Genomic DNA, 26595 nt, shown 5'->3' with positions numbered 1-26595 from the left:
GGTGCGCATGAAGAGGTTGCTGTAATAAGGAGTTGGCTTCTAGTAACCCGATCTTGTGTAATGGGAGGGTTTGGATGGGAAAAGTCGCAGATACCACTTTGTTAGTCGGTGACATTTCTTATAGGAGTTACTACTACATTTTGTATACATTTTGCTGCCCGTTGCCCATCTTCCGCCACTCATTTTACCATGATAATTAGTAGTCCTTGGGATCCCCGCCGATTTATTCGTTGGGGCCACATTCCCTATGCGATCTCTAACGTGCTAATTATCGCACAAAGACACCTACTAGAGTCCTTGCAAAGATAACATGAGAGCTGAAAAGGATACGAAAACAGAGAAGAATAGCAGCCGACTCTCACTCCCGCCGATCATTGTCCGCATACCCATACGCGAGCCGCAGGATCCAGCCGTCAGCCTCCTTCTCGCCCTTGGGATTCACGCCGCCCCAGAGCACGACGCCCTTGCCGCTGAGACACGAGTCGACGCCGAACAGGCCGCGCGGGCCGGGGTGCACCTTGCCCCCGGACGCGCCCATCTGCTCCGTGGCGACCAGCTCGACGGCCGACCACGCCAGCTCGCCCGACTGCATGCCCGGGACGCGGGATCGGATGGCGTCCTTGGCCGCCGCGGCGTTGAACCCGTGCGTCGGCAGCTGCAGCGCCCACATGTCCGCGTAGTACTTGTCGTGGCCCCTGGCGGCCGCGTCGTCCGAGTCCACGTCGTCGCACCCAAACATGTACACCAGGTAGTTGCGGCCCATGCCCGTCGAAAGCGGCACTAGCGCGCCGCCGCCGCGCGGCCGCGGTCCGGGTGTCAACGCGTTCGTTGGAAAATCCACCGTCTGCCAGACCAGCGCCCCGGGCCGCGCCCGCTCCGTCGCCGACCCCAGCAACCGCAGAAAGTGCACGCTGCCGCTGACGCCGCTGCCCCCCTCGCCCGCGCCTACCGTGTACAGCGTGGCGTCCTTGCCGCCAACATACGCCGCAGCCAGCGGCGCGCCCGGGGCCCCCGGCAGCGTTGTCCACGCCCCGGCCTCGAGATCATACAGCCACGTCTCGGTCTGTGTGTCGCGCAAGGCCGAGATCCCCTGGGCCTCCGGTGCCGCCACGCGGTCAAGCACGCTCGCCTCGCTCGCCGCAGCCGCCCGCCCCCCGTGCAGCACCAGCAACCCCTGCGCATCGTCTGCGAACAGCCAGTGCCCGAACCGCGGCGCCATGCGCGCGCCCAGCTGCGTCGTGCCGCGCAGCTTGCTCCACCCCGGCGTCGCGCTGTCCCAGCGCCACAGGCAGTTGTCCGCGTCGATGGCTGTGCTGTCGCTATTGCTGGCACCGCGGCCGCCGTGCACAATCACGAAATACCCGCCCTGCGCGCACGCCGCGTGCTGCCGCCGCGCCGCCGGCTGCAGCGGCTCTAGGGCGTCCGTGCTGGTGTCTTTCGTGGGGAGTGCTTGGATCAGCTGGTACTGTGTCTCCGGTGCCGCGAACTTGCTGTCTGGCAGCGAGACCGACACCATGTCGGCCGAGCAGAGCGTGCCGTCGCGGCTCTCGCCGCCGAAGATGTATGCCGTGTCGCCGAGCACGGTTACGCTGTGGTGCGAGCGGACGAGGTGCGAGCGGGCGAGGTCCGGCCTAGTGTCGTTGAGGAACGGGGGGTGTGTGAGTTGTGATTGTGGCCCTGTAATGGGGGAGGGAGGTCGGTTGTTTAACTTACGGCTCGCTGCCCTGCGGCTTGGACAGCTGCGTCAGGGTCACTTTAGGCGGTTGTGTCGGCGATGCTACGGCCGCGGCGACAGCCACTTCGACGCCCGTGGCTACGACCTGCTCGACGGCGATGGCGGCCGCTGCAACTTCGGCCATGTTTCTGTTGGTTTTCTTTGTTGTTTTAGAGGGCGAATCAGACGAGGATGGTCAATATTGAGAATGGTCAATATTGAGAATGGCCGTTTGTTAAACTCAGATTCCTGCGGTTGTTGTTAAGAACGTAATGTGGTAGGGATGTCAAGATGGTGGGGAGAGCAAAGGGATCTTCCAGAGTTGATGACGTAGGTGGTGGGGGATCGGCGGCGGCTTGGGCAAGTGCAAAGGGGCGCGTCGGGTGGGGACCGCGGGCTAGGGAAAAAGTCGGCCCGTCAGTTACAGATGCAATTTCTTTCACACAAAGAGGTCCAGCTATTCTGTTTCTCCAAGGCGCCTAAACAGATTGCTGTCACATACAACGCTGCATTAATTGAGGGCAAAAAGTGTTGTATTCGGAAGGTTCAGAAAGGTGGGCATTGTCACGGCCGGCTTGAAATGAGGGCGGAACTCCTCTATTGGGCGCTATAGACGAAGATTCTAAACTAAAGGGAAAAGGGAAAAGAAGCTCAAAAGCCTCCCCTCGCGAGATTCTTCCAGGGCTTCTCAAGGTGGGGCTCTGGCTGGTCGGGTGGATCCACCCAACTGGCGTCTGATTAGTCAGAGCGTCTGGGAGGCCTGGAGGACCAGGCCCTCACATTACCCGTGCGATAGGAGCTTGCCCTTTGTTCTATCTTCATAATTACCAACCCCAGCATCCTGTGGAGCCCGTGCTCCCTTACAGACAGACGACCCTAACAGTCGAGTGGTTTGTAATAAAGGCAGGTACGCCGGATCAAGGTGGTCACAATGCAGGTAAGAAGGTGGGCGAGCAACGAGTAGTATTGGTGTGAGACTTCAACCTGGCCCTCGCAAAGGAAGGTGGGCGAGGGCCACTGTTTATATACGTGCTCAGGGGCTCAGGCCCGGGGCGCCATGGCGTGGCGTAGTGGCTTGTGCCAACTGGCAGTGTTCCGGCCAGTTGGTAACAGGTGGTGAGCGCGCACCCTGTGCGCGCGGCTGGTGTTTGGGTTGTCCTTTCCTTACACTTCGACAACGAGCCAAAGTACGGCCCGCCCGACTAGCGAATTACAATTACCGGCAAAGATGGAGCGTTCGAACTCGGTGACCCAAGCAGACTAAGATTACCGATACGTAGTGAATAGCGAGCTGCCCTTGCCCGTAAAGACCCAGACTTTACCGACCCCTGCGGGCTCATTCATTAAGTTTGGCGGCCTCAAAAGTCTAGTTTGGTGGTGTAAGAGAAGGCAGGTACGCCTGATCAAGGTGGTCACGATGGAGGGAACAAGAGGGCGAGCAATGACTGGCATTGGTAAAAGACTTCAACCTGGCCCTCGCAAAGGAAGGTGGGCGAGGGCAACTATTTATATACATAGTTGGGTGGCTCAATCTGGCGGGTGCCTGAACCGGGTGTTTGGGGCCAGTTGGTGGCGCCTGGGCCGGGCCGGGCGTTTGGGGTGCTCTTTCCTTACAGGTGGTATCCGTTCGAACTCGGTAACCCAAATAGACTGAGATTACCGATGCGTAGTGAATAGCGAGCTGCCCTTGTGATGGGGGCCTCACTACCACAATTGTCACGAAGGAGAGGATTCGACTGGCATAACACGCAGTATAACCGTAACTTGTATTGTGGAATCTAAAGCTAAGGAAGGAAAAGGAAGGTGTTGCCGGGAGCGGGCAAGGCGCGGGGTTCTAGGTATGGTGCGGACCACGTGATAGGTACGCACAGACCACACTCCAGCACTACGTCATTGACACCACCACGGCACCCGCCGTGACACCAAGAAGAAGAGGAGGCCGTAGAGGAAGGAAGTTCAAGGGCTCTAATTCTGGACTATTTGCTGCATTTTGACAGACATTACAAGCCCATCTTCTCTAAAATGATCCTTTTTACAGAGTTGTGAATGTGTAAAACACCTACAAAAAAAAATGCTAGCCTGCCGGCATACGATTGGGCGAATATTGTTCGTTGGTGACTAGCGCTGAGGGCACGGTCGATATTTGGCGCTAATGCATCACTAAGCGGCTGACCAAGCCGCCAAGAGCCAAGTGTAGATATCCTATTGTTGATATCGCCACCACCAAAACCGTTGTAGCTCTAACACCGTGCGCACGAAGAGAACGTCCATCTGCCATCAGCACCTACACCATGAACACCGACATGGCAGCCCATTGTTTATCCATTCCTTCCGTACCTACAGGCATTAGAATGACCGAAATCCTATACAAATATTCGGCGAATATGATGCACTAAAACTTAGCGAGATGAGGACTGCTATTGCGGGCACCATAGGGGGCGAAGCTGGCAGCAAAACGTAAAGGGAAAATACCCGCTGTAGCTTAGCGCCAGCCTAATAGGTTACAGTATTCATCTCACTAATTTTTAGCGTTTACCACACTAGAACTTATGTCGATTTTAGCGTATCATATTCGCCAAATATTCGTACAGGGGTGTCGAATATATCGCCGCCCACCCTGCCTTACCTACAGGCATTGGAATGACTGAAATCCTGCATCCGGTTGTAACCGACACAATGGACCAGCTGTCCCAGACCGCAAATAACCCGGTCCTCAGGGCTTGGACTCGATTGTGAAGGCGACGGTGACGGAGCCGATGATGAGAGTCGACTTATCCGCCACGTAGATCTGGAGCTCGGCGTTGCCAGCCTTGAGGGGCTTGAATCTGAGCTTGCCGTTTACCAATGTATCGTTCATCTGCTTCAGCACATCTTGGCCGGTGATGTACTTGATGAAGACGACCTCATGCAGCGTGTCATTTGGCACGAGCTCGACCTCGGGGAACGGCTCGGTCAAAGCTTTGCACTTGATGGGCCCGGGCCTTTTCAGTGCCGGCTTGGGCGCGATGCTATGCGACGCTGCGTCGTACTTGACAAGGTGGTCCTCGAGTTTGTTGGCGAAATTCACGAGGTATTCTCTAGCCGTTGGATGGGTAGCAGAGACCGTGGGCACTCCCCGGTTGGTGTTGTTGCCCGCGGAGATCTCGGAAGTATCAGGCTTCGCGAGAACGTGGTTGGCATTTTGCGGCTTGGGTTTTGGCTGATCTCTACTCTCTTGGGCAACTAGGTATTGGGAAAGACCAAATGTGGACACCAAATGTTAGCTTAAAGCATCCATGGGTCAGATGGCACGGAGTACTGCTTACGCTTGGGCACCTGCGACGACGTAGGCTGGGCGTGGACCGTGACCATGATGGAGTTGTGATGCCACATGATGGTACCTGCCTTTTGGAGCGCGAGCTGGCCGAGATCCGTGGTTGGTTTGGTCCACTGAGACAGGTCGCCCTGGAAAGTTTCTAATGCTGTGCGAAAGGCGGCTTCGGCAACCTCTTTGGTCGTGGCGTGCAGAATGTCAACAGCGACGTCGCTCTCCCCACCACAGATCATGTACGACACAGACATGCCGGTAGGCGTCAGAAAACCACTGTGAGTTGTCTCCAGCGTCGGCTTTTTTGATGCCTCGGTAATGGTACCCTGGGCCAGAGATATCATGGTGTCGGCGTCTAGACTCGCCGTGCTCTTCTTTCCGTTCGAGGCATGACCCGTCTTAGCCTTGGCTAAGACCTCTTCCAGCGTGGCTGGTGTTGGCGCCTCCTCTACCGATTTTTGCCGCGTAGGCAGAGTCGTCTCCTTCGGCTGCGCATTTTGGTTGGAGGGCTCACTGTGCGGCATGATTGGCTGGTGCGCAGGCCTGGTCTGGGTCTACTTCTTGTCCTTGCGCGGTGAAGGCCAAAGGAGGGAAATCTTTCCTGTTTCGAGGCTGGTGGTAGTTTGTGGTAGTTTGAAGGCGAGGTTGCTGATGATGGCTGGCCGAGGTATGGTCGTGGCTCCGATCCGGGGATGTGTATTACAATATATATGCCGAGACATACGTTTTTAATGTACCAAAATGGTGGACTTGATATTGTCGCTGCTCTGACTCGTCAAAGGCTTCGGATCGCGTTGGTGGAGATGTGTCGCAGAGACCCAACAGAGTTGAAAGGCTGCCTAAAACGCCTCAGCTGGATGTTTCAGGCAGATATTCATGAGCGGCGCGTAGACTATTCGGCCGTAGAGTGGCGTGGTTGGTCGCGCGGGGCACGACGCTACACGAGGAAAATGCGAGGAGGATGGGAAGGAATGGCGTGTGGTAAGGCGCGATCACGTTAGATAAATGAAGACGAGAAAAATGCGAGGAGGATGGGAAGGAATGGCGTGCGGTAAGGCGCGATCACGTTAGATAAAGGAAGACGAGGACAATGCGAGCAGGATGGAGAGGAATGGCGCACGGTAAGGCGCGATGACGCTAAAACGGATGGCGATGAGAACCAATTTCGTATCCTACCCTACACGTCTAGACGCCTCCCTCAGAATGCAATCCTCTGTATCGGCAAGGTTTCTGAACCATTTTATTTCCCTTGGGGTCGAAGTTACGTCGAAGAGCAAGAAGCACTTCTGAACCCAAGGCTGAGTGAGGGCTAGCCCGGCCAACGGCGGGGCTAAGCGCTATGCCACATAATTATCCATTCCGAGCCGAATTCGTTCAATGAGATTGTTAGTGCCTGGCGCCCGCGAGCAAGCCGACCTAGCTAAGATACATATATATATATATGTAACTCAACCCCTACACCAACTCCCCAAGCTATCTGTTCAAACCCAAACGAAACCCCAGACCCAAGCCTCAGCCCTGAAGTCCCCCGGAACCTCCCCCCCCCACCTCCCTCCCTAATTTACGATTTCATTATTCTATCATTCTATTGCTGTCTTTGCCACCCTAATCTATCTCACTTTTTTACCAACCAAAGCCATGTCTTTCCCGGTTATTACTCGGATCAGACGGGTCAATTCCGAGCATGATTTGGACTTGCGTGAGCGCTTTGGTAGAGATCAGAGATGGACGCTCCCTGAGGACCAGACCATTTGGTCCGGCAGGCGGGAAAAAAATTATCCCGCCATCTTCCTCTGGAACAAGAACGATATACCGCTCACAGTCACGGGGGAGTTTGCCTTCCCGATCACTCAAGACAAGACGAACTATCGCCTCAGGGGTTCCCTAGGGTCCTTTAGCATCTACAGCTCCTCGATCTCCATCAAGGGAACTGGGTCCGCCCTCGAATTCACCGCCACCGGCTTTTCACACATGGGCGCGACCATTGACTCCCCGTTTAAAGTCCAGGGAGATTGGTTATGGACCGTGTTGGATGACGCTAGGACTACTAATATATCTCCCAACGCTGGCAAGATTCCCCTTGAGCTTTACTTTTCGCTTGGCGACGATGCCACCGCCTACGGACACCCCGGCGTTTTCTTCCTGGAGCTGGTCCGCATCTCATTTCCTCCGTACGAGTCTATAGCTGGCAAGACGTGGGCTGCCCTCGAGGAAGACATCATCTTCGGTGTCGTTAAAGGGCTATGGAATCTTGGCAGCGGCTACACCAGCGACCGGCCATTGTATTACGATTCCCGCTGGGCCAAAGGAGGCGTATCCAAGCACCTCCGCCACGGTTCGCTCAACCTCGAGTCCATCTTTCTGAAGAGACAGCGTTGCGTTAACTGCTTCGACCTTGCCGCCCTGGCTATGGTAACTCTCCAGTCCCTGGGCAAAAGACCCGGAAACCCTCATCCTGTGAGCTCCTCGACTGTTTCTTTTGGCCCCCCCTCTCAACGAGGACGTGCAGCTTCAACTAACTACACTTGTCGCAGGTTAACGTCGTCAGAGGGCTGAGGCTGACTACTGACGAGCCGTGGGGTTATATCCATATGGGGCCCCTATTTGGATGGGAGGGTACCATGGCCCATAGGTGCAACAACCCTTTCTGGCAGCACCGGGTCCAGCACATGAATATAAACATCGACGCGCAGCCCACGGTAGCCCCGCTTGATCCTCTCCGGACCTACTTTAATCGTCATTGTTACTGCCTCTTTCGTCCAGCTCGGGCCACCTCCGAGCACGTCGTGGACATTTGCCATGCCAATATCGATGCCACGACGGGCGGAGCCCTGCTCATTTCCGGCAGTGAAACCATTTCCGAATTCCGAGACAAGTGCATAGATCGGGGCTACACCAACCTTTTTGCCCGGCCTATGATAACTAAACGTATATTTCTCACTCTCTCCCCTAGGTCGCCGGAACCTCTTCCTAGCAGCTGCTAACCTTGCCAAAAATTTGCAGCGGCCGTTATAAACTCGGTTATTGCCTAAGCTGTCGGATTCGACATTACAAAGGAACTGACTTCCGACGTTGTCTCGAACATGCACAGAGATAAGTTACCTTGCTTAGCTTATTTTGTCTTGGGATCTATTTATAGAGTAGGAGACGAGGACCTCGTGAATCAGACATGCTAGTCGTACCCGAGCTTAGAGAGTAAAAGGTTAGTTTAATACCTTTGAAAATAGGAAAGTAGGTAGCTTTAACTCATGCGGCGCCCGATCTCTCTACAATCGCTCGTGGTCCTTCGAACTCTCTGCGCGCTGCGGGCTTCTTGATCGTTTCGGGGCAGTGCCTAAGCACATAAATACACGATATGACATATTCAGGGGAAAGACGACAACTGTCATGTGACTAGGCCCAATTGGGCTGCATGTTTTCCAAGCGAGGATCTACGCCTACAAAGGCCTAGTGCGTACAGGTTGACAAGGAGCATTTTTTCCACGGGAAGAAGGCCCTGCGCACTGCTTTCCTCCTACAATTTTGATCAATCGAATACATCTATTTTGACTGCTTTGTGCGCAACAACACAGTACCACCGCTATGACACTAAAGTAACTGCAACCAACTGCGTTCGAAAGCACTTGCAAAATCCTATCTATTAATATTAATTATCATCATGTGCAGCTAATTGCGCGTGCGTGGTGAGTGGTTGAAGTAGGAGGGTAATCGCGGCACCCGACGCGACCATCGACACGAAATTTTTTAAGCACGTGACTACCTCGAAGCCCCTCAACAAAATCAACGACCAATCACAACCACTATAACCACCACCACAATGGACCAACCACGGCGCCTTCAGAGCACCCTAGAAGACCAACGACCGCCCAGAGCACCGAAAGCTAGGCGCACCAGAAGCCTACAAGCTATAGAGGACCGCTAGGCTACCGAAGTAGCTACAGCCAGAAAGAAAGGTCTGGAAACCACTAGAACTGTGGATTTGTAATAAGTAGCCACAGCCGTGTATACTGACGCGCAATGGCTTGTCACCATCCACAACTATAATAGAGGCTCTCTGGCGAAGCTAGAGAGCCAGGAGAAGGAATACAATCGCACAGTTGCAATTCCATCAGTTCCAAGAGTGTAGTGCTTCTAACAGAGGATGCAGTGTATGTATCAAGACATGGTGACTTTAACAGTGAAGTGGCTGGTGCTTAGGCTTGTTGGTCGAGGTACAAGACGGTGGCCTGAGCGCGGAATCTGATTGGCCAGCTTCGGTGGATCCAGCAGGGAATGCTGAGCAGTTAGTGTAGAATTCGGCAGTCCCGACCACGGCAGTGTATTCCAGTTGCAGCAGTTTCGCGGAGGGCGATAACAGCGACGTATCCCCAACGCAATCTCCGTTCAGCCCTACGTCCGAGATTCCTGGAATGCCCACCCTATCGTCCAATGAGAGTCGCGCCGGAAGAAATTGTCCTGTCTCGCAGGCGAGGTCGTAGGGCTAGGCTGCCCGGCAATGCAATGTGTGCGGTGGAGCTCCAGACCCACAGCCAATCGAAGGCCAGCGTGCCCACACTTGGTCGCTGTCACCGATTTTAATGCGACCCATTCAACGCACGCGCGCGATTGCAAATGGAGGCTGAGCCAAGCAGAATACCCCGCTCTTGACACTCGAGGTCCGCAGCGCAGAAGTAGGCCGGTGAGCTCAACCGAGATGGCATGGCCAATCCGACGGCGGCGATATGTCGCGTGCCCAGCCTGTGGCGGGCAATAGATCGGCTCAGCCCTACGGACTATCTCGAAGGCGGGGCAGGGCCGGCCGTTCTGGGAACGCCAAACCCCAAAGCACACAAGGCTCTCCGCCAAGTCTTATCAGAGGCAGCTAGAGGCGAATGTGGCTGGCTGAAACTGCATGTGCGACGGATTGGGTTGGTGCAAGTCCAGCCAATCAGGTAATTAGGTGCATGTCGACCACCACCCTCTCCAGCACGCGGAGAATAAAGCAACTAGTCACAGATGCCCAGACAGCTAGCAGCTTGGCATATTGCACGAGTGGTAGAGCCCAGGGGCTAGGGCATAAATATGTGTGCGCGTTGCCGCTGCCAGATTTGAGGTTAGTATGGTCTAGACATCCCCGTTGCCCTCTTTCTGTTACAAATTCTGCCAAGCTCGACCGCTGATATCTTTGAAAGAAAAGCATTACGTGACACTTCTCATATCTGCGCTCCGGAAACGTCGCTCCCACTCACTCTCTCACCATGGCTTCCCACGGCTACATGTGCTCCATTATCCCGCCCTATCTCCTGGAGAGCCTGTGCAACTGTGAAGATGACGAGGTCCGCGAGAGTGCCCATTCAACCTTTGCTCTACAGGAGACTCTTCACAAGCATCGCCACGACCTGTTCGCCGCCAAATGTGCCTCGCTAGGCCACCAGCACGGCGGCCATGGCCACCACGGCCATGGCTCAGCTCCCCAGGGCATCGTCCCAGGTGCTCTGCTCGAGGCAGTGTCCACATCGGACCAAGTCGACGACGACACCAAGGAAGCCGCTCAGAAGAGCCTCCAGCTGTCCCAAGAGGTCCGCGACGACCGTGCTGCCGTGGCCGTGGCCGTGGCGACTTCAGACGCCGCCGTCACCGTATCTAGCCTCGCTGCCGAGGCCGGCCCTGAAGGCACCGAGACGGGCTTCTGGCGCGGCGTCTACGACATGAAGAACAAGGGCGACGCGAACAAGCCGTGGACGTTCAGCCTGCTCCCCGGCCATGCCGTCCGTCTCGAGGGGCAGGCCCCGAGCAAGGACAAGGCCGTCAACGAAGCCTACGACAACGCGCTCAACGTTCTCCAGTTCTACAAGAAGCACTTCAACTACGACTCGCTCGACAACAACCACATGCCCGTCAAGAGCTCGGTGCACTTTGGCCAGTCGCTGGGCAACGCCTTCTGGCTCAGCTCTAGCGAGCAGATGGTTTATGGCGACGGCAACACCTTCATCCACAACTTCACCGGCTGCATCGACGTCATCGGCCACGAGATGACGGTACGTGTCTAGTCTCTGTCAGGGGGGGTCACGTGACTAACCAACTCGCGCGGGAATCAGCACGCCGTCACGCAGTACAACAGCGCGCTCGAATACAAGGACGAGTCTGGCGCGCTGAACGAACACCTGTCGGACGTGTTCGGCATTATGGTGAAGCAGATGGTCGAGGACGAGACGGCCGAGAACGCCGACTGGCTGATCGGCGAAGGCTGCCTGCTGCCGGGCGTCAAGGGCGTGTCGCTGCGCAACATGAAGAACCCGGGCACCGCGTACAACGACCCTCGCTTTGTGAGTCTTTATTTGCCAAGCCTGCCTGCCTGCAACCCATCCCACTCCGAACATCGCCAAGAACTTGATTCTAACCGACGCAACGTCAACAGGGCGCCGACCTGCAGCCGGCCAGCGTGGCCGAGGTGCCGGCCGTCATGGCCAAGTACGGGGACTTTATCCGCAACCGCGACTACGGCGGCGTGCACATCTTCTCGGGCATCCCGAACCGCGCCTTCGTGCTGGCCGCCACCGCGTTCGGCGGCTACTCGTGGGAGCGCGCGGGCCAGGTCTGGTGGAAGGTGGTCACGGAGCGGCGCATCGGCAAGAACTGCACCTTTGTGCAGTTCGCCGACGCCACCGTCGACGCCGCCGCCGAGCTCTATGATGCTGATGCTGCCAAGGTGGTGCGCGACGCCTGGACCCAGGTCGGCGTTGTGCGCACTGTTTGAGCGTCTGGCGGTTGCCGTGGTTTGCTTGTTTGGCGTCTCCTTTCGATGCTTGTGTTGCCCTCGAATACCCTCGAATGGTGGATGGAAATATCCTTTACGGAAGTATTCAGCCCTAAAATGAATTCTGAACAGAAAAAACACCAATTTCATTGCTCCCTTATAGCAGTTCTCAATAGCAGTTCTCCAGATTTGTGCTTGACTGCTTGTGTTAAATACCGGTTTGCTCCACCCAAGCCCCCTTTGGCCAAACGACAAAGCTTGGCTGACGTTTCGGCCCGTAAAACCTCTTCTCGGGCTCCAAAGACGGCTGGCGCATCAAGTCTTGGCCACCGCGCCCCTGTAAAGGTGGGATCGAGCGGCCCAAAGTAGTAGGCGATACGCTGTCAGGCCCGCGTTTCTGTGGAGACGCTCAGGAGTCAATTGGCCACCAGCAGGCCTCCGCGACATCGTCTCGGCAGTCTAGATTAGCTCCAGAGATTTGAGATTTCCTGAATTTCGCCCCCCCTTTGCTTACCTAGGATAGCCCCCAGATTGAATGGGACAATTGCCTGCCGATAGGGTGCTTTTTCTTTTCCCCGGCGTTCCTCCAGTTCGACATTCCGCGACGCCATCTGCAACTATTCCGACCACAGCGAAAAGATAATAAGCAATAGCCACACTGCGCGCCCACCAAGCCAGGACCAGGCTCGAGAATCCTCGCCCAGCCCAGCCAGAATGGCGGCAGGAGGCTACAATGTGGGCGAGCCGTCGCCGTTCATGAAGCGGGTGCTGGTGCCGTTCTGGGTGGCACGCATCTTGCTGATGCTGTTCGAGATCGGCGTGTACGCGCTGAGCATCGGGGTGGTCGCGCACTACCGGGAGAACCTGAGCAGCTACGAGCGCGCGCACCCGGACGAGTACAACGTCAACGTGGCGCGGGTCATCGCCATCGCGTCCGTCATCCTCGTCATCATCCTCGCGTGTCTGGTGCTCGACATTGTGTGCATCGTCATGCGCGCGCGCCGCACCCTCAGCCCGCGCCTGTTCCTCATCATCAACGTCGCCCAGTCCACCGTCTGGGTCGTGCTGTTCATCCTGTCCATGGTCGGCTCGCCAGGGCCGTTGGCGCTGCTCCTGAATGTTGTCATCCTGTGGGTCTCCCTCCCAAATTCCTTCCGTCTAGCGACCCTGACTAACCACCAACGACACACCAGCCTCTCCTTCCTCGGCGTGCTCATCTACGCCTCGGTCGTCTTCCACCGCTTCCGCAAGGGCAAGATCGTCCCCGCCTACGCGGCCGCGCTTAACCCGGAGCTGCACAATATGCACAACATCCACGCCAACAACACCAATACGGGCTACGCCCCGGGCTACCCGACCGATCCGCTCGAGCAGCACCGCCAGCCACAGCCGCCGCAGCAGGCCGGCTTCTCGCACTACGAGCCCACGGCGTACCCCCAGCAGCAGCAGTATCAGAGCCAACAGTACGGTCAGCAGCAGCAGCAGCAGCAGCAGCAGCAGCAGCAGCAGCAGCACGCGGTCGTGCCGCACGAGTGCCCCAAGGCCAGCTACTACGATGCGCAGGCGCTGCAGGAGCTGCATAATCGGAGCTTGGCCTGATTGATCAGCTGATAATTAAGGTTTTTCTTTTGTCTTGTAATGCAGAACACGCTGTTGCACCCGCCGGGAAAGGCGCCCCTCCCGATCGAGTATAGCGCCGCCCCAGACCCGCGTGCTCGCACGGCCCAGCTGCGCCCGCAGCATAAATAGAGCCCCTCCTCCTCGACGTCCCTTTCTTGTACGGATCCGTACTCTCGACTTCTCAACTCCCTCTTTGCTTCACTCGGGCCCCTGCCTCTTCTCTTCCCCCCATTGCATTCATCGCCCGCACCTCTCTCATCCTCATCTCGTAAGCTGGACGTGTCCTACCTACCCCTTGTCATCCCCTCCTTCCAGCGCCCTGACAAAACCCGCACATCTCTCTCCGAGCCCTACTCCTTGATGCTTGCCGATTGAGGCCGTCTCGCCTTCCGGCTCATTCCGACCACGACTTTCACTCAACTCATACTGCAACTCCAGCTCGAATTTGCGCTTCGTCGACACTGAGCGATCAAGTTCCGCCTGGCATCTCACCTCGTCCATCCCCTTGCTCCACCTGCCAGGGTGCCTCCCTTCGTCCGTGGGATGACTCCGTGTCTGCCTAGTAAGTCCCCTGTGCAATCTGCAATGCACGCAGCTTCTAACCACTCACGAAAATGCCGCAGTTATCCACCTCGTCCAATATTGGACAACAGGAGGCCTCCTCGTCGCTTGGCGCATTGGGGACGTCTCCGTCTGCAGCTCAGATAATCCCGTTGGGCATATTCGGACCGAAGTTGGCGCAGCTTCGGCGGGGCCTGCGTGAGAGTGGTCATAAGAACGGCACATCCGCGTCCTGATTCGACTGCAATCTATTTCTGGATCACACGCCGTGATTCAGCCTGCAGCGGACGGGGATAGGAACACCGAGCTGACGACGGCCCCTTGGCGACTGGGCCCAATAGAGACCAGTTTCAGAGCAAGAGGAAGGCGGCCCTGGCGCATCAAGGACAGTTAGTGAAACAGACAAGGGGACGAGGCGGGCCCCAAGGTGACGTGGCCTCTGAGCCGCTGACAAGGACTCCCGGCACGTGACAGGCGGATCCTTGCCTTCTTGGGATTGACGGCGAGGTAAATACGGAGGTGGACGCACAAGCCCATACAGAGGGGTGAGGGAAAGGGAGATGATGCGCCTGCATCACAGCGGCCGACCTGGGCGACCTCCGGCAACGCCTTAGATCATGCGGCATTAGGTCAAGGTCGTGATTCGTGGCGATACGATATCCTTCCAGGGTTCCCTTCTCCGGCCGTCTCCCTTCTGCCTCGGCATTTACGTGATTGGCAGAGGTACGAGAGACCGGTGAATCGATGTCTCGTGCCCTCCAAAGCGCATGGGGACGAGGCGATTCCACGACTGAGCACGTTCCTCACGAGCCATGCCGTTTGGATTGGCAAAGCGGACAGGAAGTTGGAGGCTGGGTCCGGCTCCTTCCTAGTTCTGTGGTCAATCTCCAATTTTCGCGCACGCAGATATGTTTCTCTCGTTGTCCCGTCCCAGAAGTGCGAAGATGGCCCAGCTTACATACTAAATACTCCCGGGAATTGCTCTTCCCGCAGCCTTGTCACAGCAAGGTCCAGTGGGGTCCAGCAGGCCGCACCTGTCACCTGTTTTAGGCAGTGGTCCGTGCACAGCCTGGGCACGTGACCCACACTCAACCTACTTCTCGCACCTAGTGCGGGGCTCGGTTGCTTACTTCCTTCTTTTTCTTCCTTAGCTTTAGATTCTACGAATACAGCGACCATATTGCAGCCTTGCCTCAATTAGTTGACTGTGCGGTGATATCTGTACCTTATAGTATCCGTAACCTTGGTCGTAATTGTGATCTAGGCCAAGCGGCTCGGAACAGCAGTTATCGGGCCGTGTAGTCTGGTTTTGGCCTAACCTAACACTGACCTCTACCATCAGACAGCGAGTAATGCACGATCTTCTTCTAGCGTGATGTGCTATTTTCGCCGCCGAGGCGGAGCGTCTCCCCGGCTCCGCACAGCCACGCGGCATTTGGCTGACGAAGATATCGCCATAGCTACCCGACAGCAGCACCGCCTACGGTCTACCGCGTCGAAGTCGTCACCCATGCCCATCGAAGCACAACTAGAGTATGTCTCGGTCTGAAGCCAACAGCCATCCGGCCACCACTAAAGCGAGCACGCCGCAAATCCGACGCCACCACCGGCATCACTGGTGGCCACACGACAAGAGCGCCCCTTCGGTCCGAACTGATACTGCGTGCGGCGCCGCCTCTTGCGCCGCTCTAGTTCCCTTGAGCAACATCGCACTCCTGGCCAATTGCGAGACAGATACAAAGTAGCGCTATGGATTTCTGTCGCGGTTGCCGTCTCGCACGCTGCCGTCTAGTTTAAGCACAAGGCGGATCAGGTCCGCGCGAGACATACGACACGTCCTGTCAGTGGAGAAGGATGTGGGCTGTCGACGAGATCGTGCTCATCAGACGGGCACCGCCATCCTACCAACTAGAAAGGCGCGACGAGCCGGCAAGGGTGAAGCAGCCGTGATACGGGATAGACCTTCCCGACATTGCCCTTCGTGAATTCCGTCCGACTCCGCGGAGTAACCCCAGACCAGCTAATCAACGGCATCGGTCGTCCTCAACCAGCTGAGGGCCAACCAACAGATTTCCCTCATCGAGACCGTTTTTCCAGCGTAGTGCCGACAAAGTAACGCTCATGCCGTGCCCGTTCCGCGCAAGCACTTCATGAGCCCGGCGCTGCCTCGGCAGTAGCAAGCCCGACGACCACGCACCTCGCATGAAGCGCATGCGCAAATTAGACACAACTGGCATCACCTGTGGCTGGTTTTCACAAAGACCTACGCTGCCTTCTGTACCGCTAATCGGCGGTCATATTCCTACTATATGCTAGGTCGACGGGATACCTAGCGGTTGGCCCTGCTTTGCGGAACTGCAACGGCCCCCGATGTTGAGACAGCGCGGCAACTGAAGGGGCTCGATGTCAGCTTAATAAAACTCAAAAGCAAAGTATTCCACATCTTGTTGTTAGAACTAGCACCAAGGAACGCACCTCTCAATAATGCAGCGAAAGCAAAAACCGATGGGGAAGAGTTCGAAGTGGCAGACATTTTGGATTCAAGGGAATCACCAGAAGACAAAAGGAAAGGGGTTGCATAGGACTCGAACCTGTGACCTCTCTGGCACCTCTGGCAAGACGGTCACCTTTACCGCAGAAAAGCCGCAGAGCGCGCTGTCACGGCGGGTGCCGTGGTAGTGTCAATGACGTAGTGCTGGAGTGTGGTCTGTGCGTACATATCACGTGGTCCGCACCATACCTAGAACCCCGCGCCTTGCCCGCTCCCCGCAACATCTTCCTTTTCCTTCTTTAGCTTTAGATTCCACAATACAGGTCACGTTTATACTGCGTGTTATGCCAGTCGAATCCTCTCCTTCGTGACACGCGCTACCTCTGCGCCAGCAACCTGTGTATGGGCTGCTGAGGACGCAGGACGGAAAACACGTTCATTGAACCACCCTCAAGGAAGTAGCGTTAAGTGCCGCTCCGCAACAGAAGAGGTCAACTCGGGGAGCAGGGGGTGGGGTGAGGAAGAGGCCGGTCTACGTGAGTGGAGAAACCGGCAGCGGCCTCGGCGGGAACCTCCTCCTGCCTTTCCTGCATGCTGGGGAGGTTAATCTTGTAGTTAGACGTCGAAATTCTCCCTAGAATCTTGAATAGTCCCAGCTTCTTGTAGTCGAGCTTGTCGCTTAGTCAGTTTGTCCGAATTTTTTTACGCGACAAATAAACTTTATCCCTCTCAAAGATTGGTCCCTTCGATCTTCGCTGATTGGAGTACTTTGCTCATTCTTCCATAAACAATGACAAATTATTCATGAAGCATTATGTGAATTGCGTGTATTTTATAAACCTTAGATAATTACACTTATTCAGATAGAACTTAGCCTACCCAAGTAAGCAATACAGTTCATTGACTGGCCTACTGCCGGAGCAATCTCTTGTATTACCCGTGCTTGGGGCGCTTACCCTGTTATATTTATCTTCAGATTACCAAAATAATCGTGATAAAATATTTCATTTTTCTTCTGTCCTCTTTGCTAAATGTTTCCTCCTCGTTGCTTTCTTCTTCTTTCTATTGCTAGTGTATTATAAACTCGCTTATGGGACTCACGAACATGCGGCTCCTTCACCAGTACTTTCTTTACCAGTTTTTCAGACTCTTCTGTATCACTGCCGTCACGGCTCGTGGTATCGTAGCGCGGGCACTTAGCAAGTGCAGCCGTGCATATAACGTGCAATCTAGAGTTCTAAGGCCAGCCTTAGAAATCTGGCATTCCTTTTGGAAAGGTGGCGCGGTTGGTTTGCACGTCAATTGAGGTCGCCGTCACAATAGTGACAGACGAATTGCTTAGTGGTACTATAGGTCTTGGATTGGATCCTGCTGCTTACAGGCTCATATATTATGCATTTAAACAAGACTAAGAATTAGAAGCGCCTTAGCTACTCCATTGGTATATAGTAGCCAAAGACGATAGTGTATCTGGATGCCTCGGACCAAGGGCTCGCTGCCGAGCCCAGGCACAGCCTTCCATTAAGGCTAAGGCTTCTATGTGTAGACCTTGATATTTCCAAGTAAAAGCGAGATTGTTCATGCTCGTCAGTGTAGAAGGGTGGTCGGCCCCGAGCTTGGTCTTGCTCGTCTCCATCACCTGCACTTCCAGCTTCTCGGCCTCCTCCCACCTCCCTTGGTTCCAAAATGTCGATGCTAGGTTGGCCATGCTCGTCAGTGTAGAAGGGTGGTCGGCCCCGAGCTTGGTCTTGCTCGTCTCCATCACCTGCACAAACAGCTTCTCGGCCTTCTCCCACCTCCCTTGGTTGCTGTATGTCGATGCTAGGTTGGCCATGCTCGTCAGTGTAGAAGGGTGGTCGGCCCCGAGCTTGGTCTTGCTCGTCTCCATCACCTGCACTTCCAGCTTCTCGGCCTCCTCCCACCTCCCTTGGTTCCAAAATGTCGATGCTAAGTTGGCCATGCTCGTCAGTGTAGAAGGGTGGTCGGCCCCGAGCTTGGTCTTGCTCGTCTCCATCACCTGCACAAACAGCTTCTCGGCCTCCTCTGATCTGCCCTGGATGCTATAAATAGCTGCAAGCATCTCCCTGGATAGGTTTGTAAGGAAATGATCTTGACCAAATACGAAAATTAAATCATCGGTTTCTCGTATCAGTTGCACCTCTGCCTCATCTAGCCTATTCTGTTCAAGGTAGGAATAGGAAAAATCCGACCAACGGGTGTGTCCCATGACCGCCAATTCAGAAATGGTAGAAGCCCGGAAGCCACTACTCTTTATATGTAGGTTAGAAACTATGTCTTTGACGACTTGGATATTCAGATTGCCTCGGCTGAGAATACTCTCGGCTTTAGCTTGATCTCTTGCAACACCAAAGCCTAGGTAGTAGCAAGAGGCTGCTTGAATAGCAAGAAATGGCGACTGGGAATGATCTCTTAGGAGACAGCGAGCAAGGTAGGACCGAACTCGGTAATCGCTGCGATAGAAGTCTCGAATTGTAGTCTCGATCTAATTAATGTTAACGAAATATAAAAAGAATATTTCATAAATTTTTGAAGTAATATTACCTTGAAATCAACCTTTCGTATATCAGGCCTAATACTTGTCGCTGTTACTAGAGTCTCCCGAAGCGGTGTCCTTCTTGTCTGTTAGCTTCGCGATTTTCCCCAAAAGAATCCGCTCACCTTTGTGGATCTAGCCTTCTCAACAATGTTGAGAGACTCAGTTCCCGATCATCAGGATCTTGACTCAAGCTTGAATCGAAGAATTCTCTTAGAGCCATCTTCGTATCGCCCTCCAATGTTGTGTCCGATGCTAAGAGCTGCTGCGCATACGCCTGGAGTTTTTCCTTCTTCGTGCGTAGCCTGTCTTCTGCTTGTGTAGGAGACTCGACGTCTACCACATCAATCCCTTGTGGTGGAGGATTTATTCCCGATAAGGAGGGCTCAAACGAGAGCCAGAGACATAGCATACCGAAGGAGAATAGGTCGGTTTTCGTTGCATCTGAGGGAGCCCACTCACATCTGCGGCGGTCGTTCCATGGCGGTATTTCTGGCGCATGCCATGGTTCCGATCTAGGCAGTCGAAGTCGTTGATCATGGCGGATGTATCGTGAGGAGTACCCGAAGTCTATAACTTTTGCGCGATATTCCCCGGATATGTCTTGGAAGACTAGGACATTTTTTGGTTTGATATCCCCATGAACGATTTCCGTAGCTTTGTTAGTCATCGTTCTATCTGAAAGGGCGGTCTGCTTACGGTTGCTGTGCATGTCTATGACTGCTCTCCCAACATCCAGACAAAGCCTAAGTCGGTCGTTGGTCATCATGCCTCGTCCTCCATGCCTTGCGAAATGATCTAAGTCTCCGTGATGAGATTTCTCAAACACTAGGACTGGCCATGGCTTGTCGTCGCTAGGAGAGATTTCCCAGCAGATTCCTTGTAGCTGGGCGATATTCGTATGTTCGCGAACCGAGGGTTCGCTCAATACAGTGATTTCATTAATAAGAATTTGGAAGACCTGCTCTTCGGTCTTTTGTTGCTTGCGGTAAGTCTTGAAGGCAAAGCTCGTATCTAAGTTGACTAGAGCCTGGTAGATGACCGAAGTCCCACCGAAGCCTTTGTCATCATCGTGCGTTATATCCCAGACGAGAGGTAGAATTTCGATTTGCAGGGCTTGAACCGTAGCGAGGAAGGACAGGAAGTTGAATCTGTCAGGCTCAGGCTCCGTTCCCTGCACCTCTGCGCTTGAAGAGGATCGCAAAGGGGGCCAGGAGACGGAAGAATAACAGCCAGAGGTTGTCATAATGGTAATAGGTGATATGAATCGGCTTAGACGTGGCGACCCAACAAAGAAATCGCCCCACAACGAAATCTCTGCCCCTGTCATCTAATTTCCCGCCCTTCAACTTCAACACAACACAACTTCATCAATTCAGGCTCGAATAGCTTCAAAATACATCATGTCGAACCGTCGAGAGCAGCTAATTCAATCTGCAATACTTGCAGTTGAACAGGGCGCATCGCAGAAGCAGGCCGCGCATGACTTCGGGATCCCTCCTTCTACCCTCTGCAAACGCATCCACGGGGCAGAAAATCGAGCACAAAGTAAACAAGCCGAAAGAAACCTCTCCAATGCGCAGGAAAGCTTCCTAGCCGACTGGTGCCTCAATGAGGAGGCTGCAGGCAGGGCTCCTAGCCGTCGTCAGGTGCAGAGATTCGCTCAAGCTATACTCAATGAGGCCGGCACGAAAAAGACCATTGGGGAGCGATATGTGGACCGCTTCCTACGCCGCAACCCGGCGGTAAAGATGAAGAATTCAACCTTGTTGGAATCCTCTCGAGTCTGCGGATCTACTCGTGAAGCTTATGAAGCTTTCTTCAAGCGCCTGGCCTTCCAAATCAAGGATAAAAAGGTCATCCCGGCCAACATCGCTAACATGGATGAGCACGGCATGCAGGAGCTCGAGACCCGGGCCGGAAAGGTCATAGGAAGCTCCCTGACGAACCGAACCTACGTGAAAAGCTCTGATGCAACAACCTGGGTTTCAGTTATCGAATGCGGCACTGCTGAGGGCGTTCGTTTGAAGCCCGTGATCATATTTACCGGGGCCAGTCTTCAAGGACAACACTTTCCTGATAACTTCAACCTGACGAAGGAATTCCGGGAATGGAAGTACGATTACTCAATTACAGGCTGGAGCAACGCCAGTATTGCGCTGAAATGGCTCAAAGAGGTCTACCTGATCCAAACAAAGCCCCAAAGGCCGGGCGAATGGCGTATACTGATCCTTGACGAACATTCGAGCCATATGAACGAAAAATTCATGTTAGCGGCCTTCCAAAATAAGGTCCAGTTCGTCTATTTACCTTCTCATACATCGCACAAGTCTCAGCCTCTCGATCGCTCGGTCTTTTCACCTTTAAAGACCTATTTTAGGGAAAATACCAAGGCCCTCGCGAGCTTCACATCGTCAGCTCCTGTCAACAAGGTTCGGTTCCTTTACTGCTACAGAGATGCCTCGGGTAAAGGCATGAGTGCCCGTAACATCATGTCGGGCTTCAGTAAAACCGGGATTTGGCCCTTCAACCCGGCTTGTTTACTTGATGACCCTGAGGCGGTCAAGGACAATGAGGCACTCCCGGCCCGGCCTTCAACACCGCCGCCGACGGCCCCGAACGACGATGACAGGCTCTTCAAAACACCGCACGGCAGTCAGGACATCAAGAAGTACCAGGACAGTATTCGGAATGCCCTCAGTCCGGCTCAGCGGCGTGTGCGGGCCTTGTTTACTAAGGTCGGGAGGTCCCTGGATCTGAAGAATACAGAGATCGCGTCTTTGAAGGCACAAATTACGCATCTCACAACCGAATTAGAGGCTTCAAAGCCTCGCACGCGTAAGAGGGTATATGAAGATGGAAATGAGCGATTTGCACGTATAGAGGACATCGCCAAGGCACAAAAAGCTAGTCAAATACCCCCAAAGCGGAAAAAAACGGCTCGGGCAGAAAGCCAGCCACATGCAGTCGAAGAAGCCCGGGAAATAATCGCCCGTGGGCTCGAACAATATAGACAGGCCGAAGAAGAGGATTGAGTATTTTTTTGCTAGTTATTTTGTGTAGAAATGGATAATTTGCGCCCGTGGAGTGGGTGTGGGCATGGCGTGGGCCAATTTCGTTGTGGGGCGATTTCTTTGTTGGGTCGCCACGTCTAGTGACTTTATGGTATAGTACTGCGACGTAAGATTTTGAGGTGAATCAACATCTCGCTTCCACAGAAAAGTTGTTGGAATGGCGGTGAGTTCCGGTTGGGCAACGATGCACGTGATAAGACTGTGTGCCACAACCCTACGAGGATGACACTGTGGGGGTTGGGGGCCGGATATGGGAGAACGTGCGCTGAACCTGTGAAGATGTCAGATAACACACTGCACGTTGGACTCCTTGGATTTGGTGAAAGTTGAAAGTCTTGATTGTGTGTTCTGTCTTTCTCTCTGGCCCTGCTAGAGGGCCTCTATTATAGTGATAAGTAATGGCAATGGTGGTGGGAAAAGTGGCCATACTAGAGCTAGCGCAGCTAGCTCAACCCACCTGAGCCCCTTTTTCATCCCAGATGACCACGCAAGTGCTCAGCCTAGCTAAGCCCTTGCTTGGCCACACTGGAGCTCAGCCCCGCTGAGCTCCATTCAACTGCATGCATTCCTTGCCATCTGACAGCACCCCTTTCCATCTGACAGAAGACAGCTGGGGCGTCAACAAGTGAGAATGATTCCTAGTGGAATTGCCAGCAGCTAAGGCCAGCGCGCTCTTTGGATCGATATCTGGCTTGAAGATCCAAGGGATATTTAATAATCAATATATCTGGTCCCCATGTCTAAATGCATCCAGCGCCGTGAAGATCCATGGCTCAGCTTTGCGTCCACAACTCACCGCTAGCACAGCTCTTTAGACGTACTTCAACCTACCTACCTAGGATACAAAAGGCTCGCTACAAATTGCGCAAGTTGATCATAATTCATTAAACATGCGTTCCGTAACCCTATTCCATGAGTGGAATCCGATCCATGACCAAATTCTTGAATGCCATAGAACAATTGTCTCCCCCATCTGCATCAGCCGACGTTCCCACGAAGTCTCCCTCTAGACATATACGGGTTGCCTCCATATAACGTGTTCCCATGATGATACCAATTTGCGGAACCTTACTTCTCAGGATCTCTCTCCTGAACTCTTCGTCTGATATGCCTTTGAAGCGCTTCGCCTTTGTAATCCCGGACAAAGTTTTCCACAGCCCAATCTCCAAAAGGATTATGCCGACCGAGTAGTAGTCAAACTCCTCTCGGTAGCGTGAATTATGTGTCAAGTACTCTGGATGCTGATAGCTCTGGAGCTCGCTGTCAACATCTGGTCCATGGGTGTGCAAATCGAGCTGGTTTTCCCGACTGCCAGCGAAACCTAAAATTCGTGGTTCTTTGGCCCATTCGGCTTTCTTGGCCCCCTCCGGTGGGAAGAAAAGTACGTTCATCGAGTGGAAGTTACGGTGCAGCCATCCAACTTTGTGAAACGTGTAGATGCATCGGCAGATGTCGAAAGCCAGTCGAAATCGATATTCAAGCACAGATTAAGAGGCTTCTTCTGCATCGAGAAGCCCGTATAGAGTAACCGCATGCGTTCCGGGCGGGATATCGTAGACAAAGCCTAAGGCCGGTTGGCACTCATCATGGAATATACCTCTACAGCGTAAGCTGCCGGGAATCTGTGTGGTGCTGTCGTCATGGAGTAGGCTAGCCACACTCGTTAGCCGACGTCGAAGCTCCGCCCCGATGGCATTATCTGCCCACGGTTCCCTGTATCTCAGCCACTCCACAAGAACATGCTCAGATTCTGGTGCCAGAGAAGCGAGGTGATGGATGTCGACGGGATCCATTAGGGTAACATCTCTTTGGTTGAGAACCAGCTCCGTCTGCTCGATTAAACGGCCAGTCTCAGCAAGGGCTGTGAGATGCTTGACAGCCAGTAAAGTGCCGATGTCTTTGTCGTCTATATCAGTGATCGCCGTCGATAACTTGTTTAATTGCTCCTCATCATCCTCTTTCAGAACCTCATTTACCAAATGCTCCTTCGCGATAGAGCGATAGGATAGCGGAAGCGCCTCCACCAGCCTCGCGTGCTCATATCGGAGAAGGGAGTACTTCAGGTATTTGGTGTTATTGGCCCTCTCCCCACTGCCCTCTAAGATGCGTTGCATATCTTCCAGCGCCTGAACAGTCTTGGGGAAGTCAAAATCGAGGTCACTCGGTTCGGTTTGGTCCATTGCGTCGAGTAATCGACTGAAGGCAAAGAGCCAGCTTTGGAAGCGCTTGTTGCCTAGTAGAAGGTCGATGCACTTATCAACGTTGTATGCACCGTCCAGGCCCTGGCTTATAGGCTTTGCCGCAAATAAGATAGATATTCCACGAAGAAACTTCTTCACTTCCGCGGAGCGAGGTCGTTTCTTCGGATCCAATAAGAGCATCTTCTGAATCAGGCCAACCATCCGTACCCGATATGGTTCCCTGTCTGCCTTTAAGTTATTCAACCAGGTTGTGACTTCAGGACTCGGCGTCTCAGGTCCTCGATGGAAGCGAATCCACCAGGTGCCAGGAGCCCACTCAAAATCCCTCTTATCCCGAAATCTCTTGACTCCAGCCGAACCCTCCACCATGTAAGTCAACACCTCTGCAATGATACATCCGAAGGACCATATATCGCTCGCGCGGCGGACATGAACGTGACCGTCGCGGAAGGTTTGAAATTCGGGGGCGGCATAGGAGCCATCAACCCCTTTAAAGGTGGTCGAAGAGTCGTCTTCCGTGTTTTGGAAACTCGAGAGTCCCAAATCAGCCAGTAAGAAAGACTTTCCATGGATCAAAACATTTCGAGGCGCAAGGTCATGGTGGCAACCAGATAGGTTAGTATCAAGCGCTTTTGACGTGAAGTTATGCATGGCGTCCAATGCATCGGCCAGTCCCGCAAGGGCGAGTGGAAGTTGCAGCTCCTCTTGCCCATTCGTCACCCGCTCCCCGTTGAGAAGGTTGGCAAGTGAGCCACTATCGGCAAGGGCAAATATGAAGTTGTACACTTGTCGGTATTCGTAGGCGCAGTATAGTTGGACGATGTTCGGGTGCTTCAAATGTGTAAGGAGAGCTAAGCTTTTCAACTCTTTTTGAAAATCAAGGTTATGCTTCTCTCTGTATTTGATTTGCTTCCTGATAGCCTGAAGAGGTGTACGATATGGGGTCAGAAAGGATTGTAGCTCAATGTGGTCGGCGGGCCACAGAACGGACACTAACCTCATGTTTTTGCAACGGCAGTCGATGGCACTGGGGATGGAGCTTGACTTTTGAAACCACGCCCATTGCCCCTTCACCAACAGCCTCCTCTTGTAGAAAAGGCAGTATAGTGTTCGTGTCAAGTATCCGGTCAATGTTATGTTGGTGCATAATAGGGACAAAGAATTCCCATTGCTTCTCGAGGAAATTCCTGACCACAGAGCTTGCCGCATTTTTCTCGAATATTCGCTGTAGTACTTCTGAAGTGTAAGGCAAACGATCGTCGGGATGAGATCGCAGCGAGTCGTGTCTGAAGAAGCTAGAAATAGCCTCGCCATGACCTATGAAGACTAAGATTGCGAAACATCTCCGAGCGCCTCGCAGAATGCCGTATGTCAAGTCTATGATCTCGTGGAGTGGGACCTTAGAGCTTCTTAAAGCAAGCTTGATAGCAGATTCAGAAATAACGTTGAACAATTCGTCATCAGGAATGAAGTGGCGCGCTTCCCAGTTAGTATTCGCGAAGCGAACACTTTCCAGGTTCTCCCGTAGCTCGTTCATATTCCCAACTGTGCAGGTCTGACGATCCGACAGGAGGGAGGGTAATTCAGCAGGGAATGCGTGGCGATTAGATTGGCGGGACCGATTAGGTGCGACGTGAGGGCCTGCTTGTAGTTCCGCAAGTCTGCTTATATGCGTTGGATTGACTTAATCTCATCCTGACATAATGTTAGGCAAATAAGCGTTACCTCGGGTGCCAGAATTTTCGAGTACCAACCTCCGTAAGTAGCTTTGGGATGTTGATCTCGTAGCTTTCGTCTCTCTCCTTAGTCAAATAGCGCCAAAATCCGTCGCCAATAATGTAGCGGTTCCCGACCTACCTGTATTTTGAAGTTGCCGGCTCTGAATTTGGAAATAAGAAGATTGCGAAGGTCTTCTAGCTTGATGTAGCGGTTTGAGATCGATTGGCGCTCCATTTTGGGGTCCAAAGTGGTGAGATGAGGTGAGTTGAAATTGGAGAAGACTGGGAAGTCATTTCGCCTGGGTGCTTATTTGGGTGTATGGCTTGGCTGCGACACCACTTTAGCAGTGGGACGGTGCAAAGCCGGGCAAGCTCTTCGCCAATCGCTACTAGCGAACGTGATCCACGGCCAGGCAGCCAACCTTTTTTTCGCTCCGGTGAGGCATCTTTTGGGCTCGTCTTGCATGTGAAGAGCTGCAGGCAGCATCCTTGCTGCCTGGTCGGGCACCCCCCGGCGCCAATCAACGTACTCCACGTCAGCGCAACTGAACATGTTTCTGCTCGCGCCACTGGGCGAAGCCGTATGCTCCATGGAATTGATGTCGCTCGCCTCACTTTA

General features: G+C 53.9%; 8 protein-coding genes across 8 annotated transcripts; 3 read left to right on the top strand and 5 right to left on the bottom strand.

Annotated features, from left to right (window-relative positions):
• Positions 1-358: 358 nt before the first annotated feature.
• On the bottom strand, positions 359-1859 carry B0T26DRAFT_741733 (uncharacterized protein; the record flags this gene model as incomplete). The annotated part of the gene is made up of 2 exons (XM_060444007.1): positions 359-1631; positions 1714-1859. 2 exons carry the CDS (start codon positions 1857-1859, stop codon positions 359-361), a joined length of 1419 nt encoding a protein of 472 aa, XP_060294080.1.
• A 4797-nt stretch (positions 1860-6656) lies between these two features.
• Positions 6657-8405, top strand: B0T26DRAFT_873085 (uncharacterized protein; the record flags this gene model as incomplete). The annotated part of the gene is made up of 3 exons (XM_060447983.1): positions 6657-7478; positions 7556-7949; positions 8025-8405. The coding sequence occupies 3 exons, from the start codon at positions 6660-6662 to the stop codon at positions 8051-8053; spliced, it is 1242 nt and encodes a 413-aa protein (XP_060294079.1). The 3' UTR covers positions 8054-8405.
• A 1572-nt stretch (positions 8406-9977) lies between these two features.
• On the top strand, positions 9978-12012 carry B0T26DRAFT_344573 (uncharacterized protein). The gene is made up of 4 exons (XM_060434511.1): positions 9978-10113; positions 10193-11038; positions 11099-11326; positions 11419-12012. Exons 2-4 carry the CDS (start codon positions 10259-10261, stop codon positions 11755-11757), a joined length of 1347 nt encoding a protein of 448 aa, XP_060294078.1. The 5' UTR covers positions 9978-10113; positions 10193-10258; the 3' UTR covers positions 11758-12012.
• A 474-nt stretch (positions 12013-12486) lies between these two features.
• Positions 12487-13047, top strand: B0T26DRAFT_629021 (uncharacterized protein; the record flags this gene model as incomplete). Its single annotated transcript, XM_060436237.1, has 2 exons — positions 12487-12887; positions 12951-13047. Coding segments are annotated over 2 exons (498 nt in total), but the record flags the coding sequence as incomplete, so codon positions are not given.
• Positions 13048-17855: 4808 nt separating this feature from the next.
• B0T26DRAFT_651449 (uncharacterized protein) lies at positions 17856-18137 on the bottom strand (the record flags this gene model as incomplete). The annotated part of the gene is made up of 1 exon (XM_060438275.1): positions 17856-18137. The coding sequence occupies one exon, from the start codon at positions 18135-18137 to the stop codon at positions 17856-17858; it is 282 nt and encodes a 93-aa protein (XP_060294076.1).
• Positions 18138-18859: 722 nt separating this feature from the next.
• Positions 18860-19634, bottom strand: B0T26DRAFT_780426 (uncharacterized protein; the record flags this gene model as incomplete). Its single annotated transcript, XM_060446689.1, has 3 exons — positions 19446-19634; positions 19109-19368; positions 18860-18932 (listed from the first exon to the last, which is right to left on the bottom strand). Exons 1-3 carry the CDS (start codon positions 19521-19523, stop codon positions 18860-18862), a joined length of 411 nt encoding a protein of 136 aa, XP_060294075.1. The 5' UTR covers positions 19524-19634.
• A 43-nt stretch (positions 19635-19677) lies between these two features.
• Positions 19678-20229, bottom strand: B0T26DRAFT_650945 (uncharacterized protein; the record flags this gene model as incomplete). The annotated part of the gene is made up of 1 exon (XM_060438234.1): positions 19678-20229. A coding segment is annotated over one exon (552 nt), but the record flags the coding sequence as incomplete, so codon positions are not given.
• Positions 20230-23544: 3315 nt separating this feature from the next.
• Positions 23545-26211, bottom strand: B0T26DRAFT_651754 (kinase-like domain-containing protein; the record flags this gene model as incomplete). The annotated part of the gene is made up of 4 exons (XM_060438302.1): positions 23545-24282; positions 24466-25179; positions 25256-25657; positions 26116-26211. The coding sequence occupies 4 exons, from the start codon at positions 26209-26211 to the stop codon at positions 23545-23547; spliced, it is 1950 nt and encodes a 649-aa protein (XP_060294073.1).
• Between the last annotated feature and the right edge of the window lie 384 nt (positions 26212-26595).

The sequence above is a fragment of the Lasiosphaeria miniovina genome (assembly GCF_030549165.1).
Source record: "Lasiosphaeria miniovina strain SMH2392-1A chromosome Unknown B0T26scaffold_5, whole genome shotgun sequence".
NCBI classification, from domain to species: Eukaryota; Fungi; Ascomycota; class Sordariomycetes; order Sordariales; family Lasiosphaeriaceae; genus Lasiosphaeria; species Lasiosphaeria miniovina.
Note: the sequence above shows the minus strand (reverse complement) of the source record. Positions and strands in the feature narration are given on the sequence as shown.

What these genes read in the sequence shown, in the direction of transcription:
- B0T26DRAFT_344573 (XM_060434511.1), top strand. Translation starts at nt 10,259, where the DNA reads ATGGCTTCCCACGGCTACATGTGCTCCATTATCCCGCCCTATCTCCTG. An exon ending in TCATCGGCCACGAGATGACG is followed by an intron (nt 11,039 to 11,098) that starts GTACGTGTCTAG and finishes CGCGGGAATCAG; the next exon opens with CACGCCGTCACGCAGTACAA. An exon ending in CGTACAACGACCCTCGCTTT is followed by an intron (nt 11,327 to 11,418) that starts GTGAGTCTTTAT and finishes CAACGTCAACAG; the next exon opens with GGCGCCGACCTGCAGCCGGC.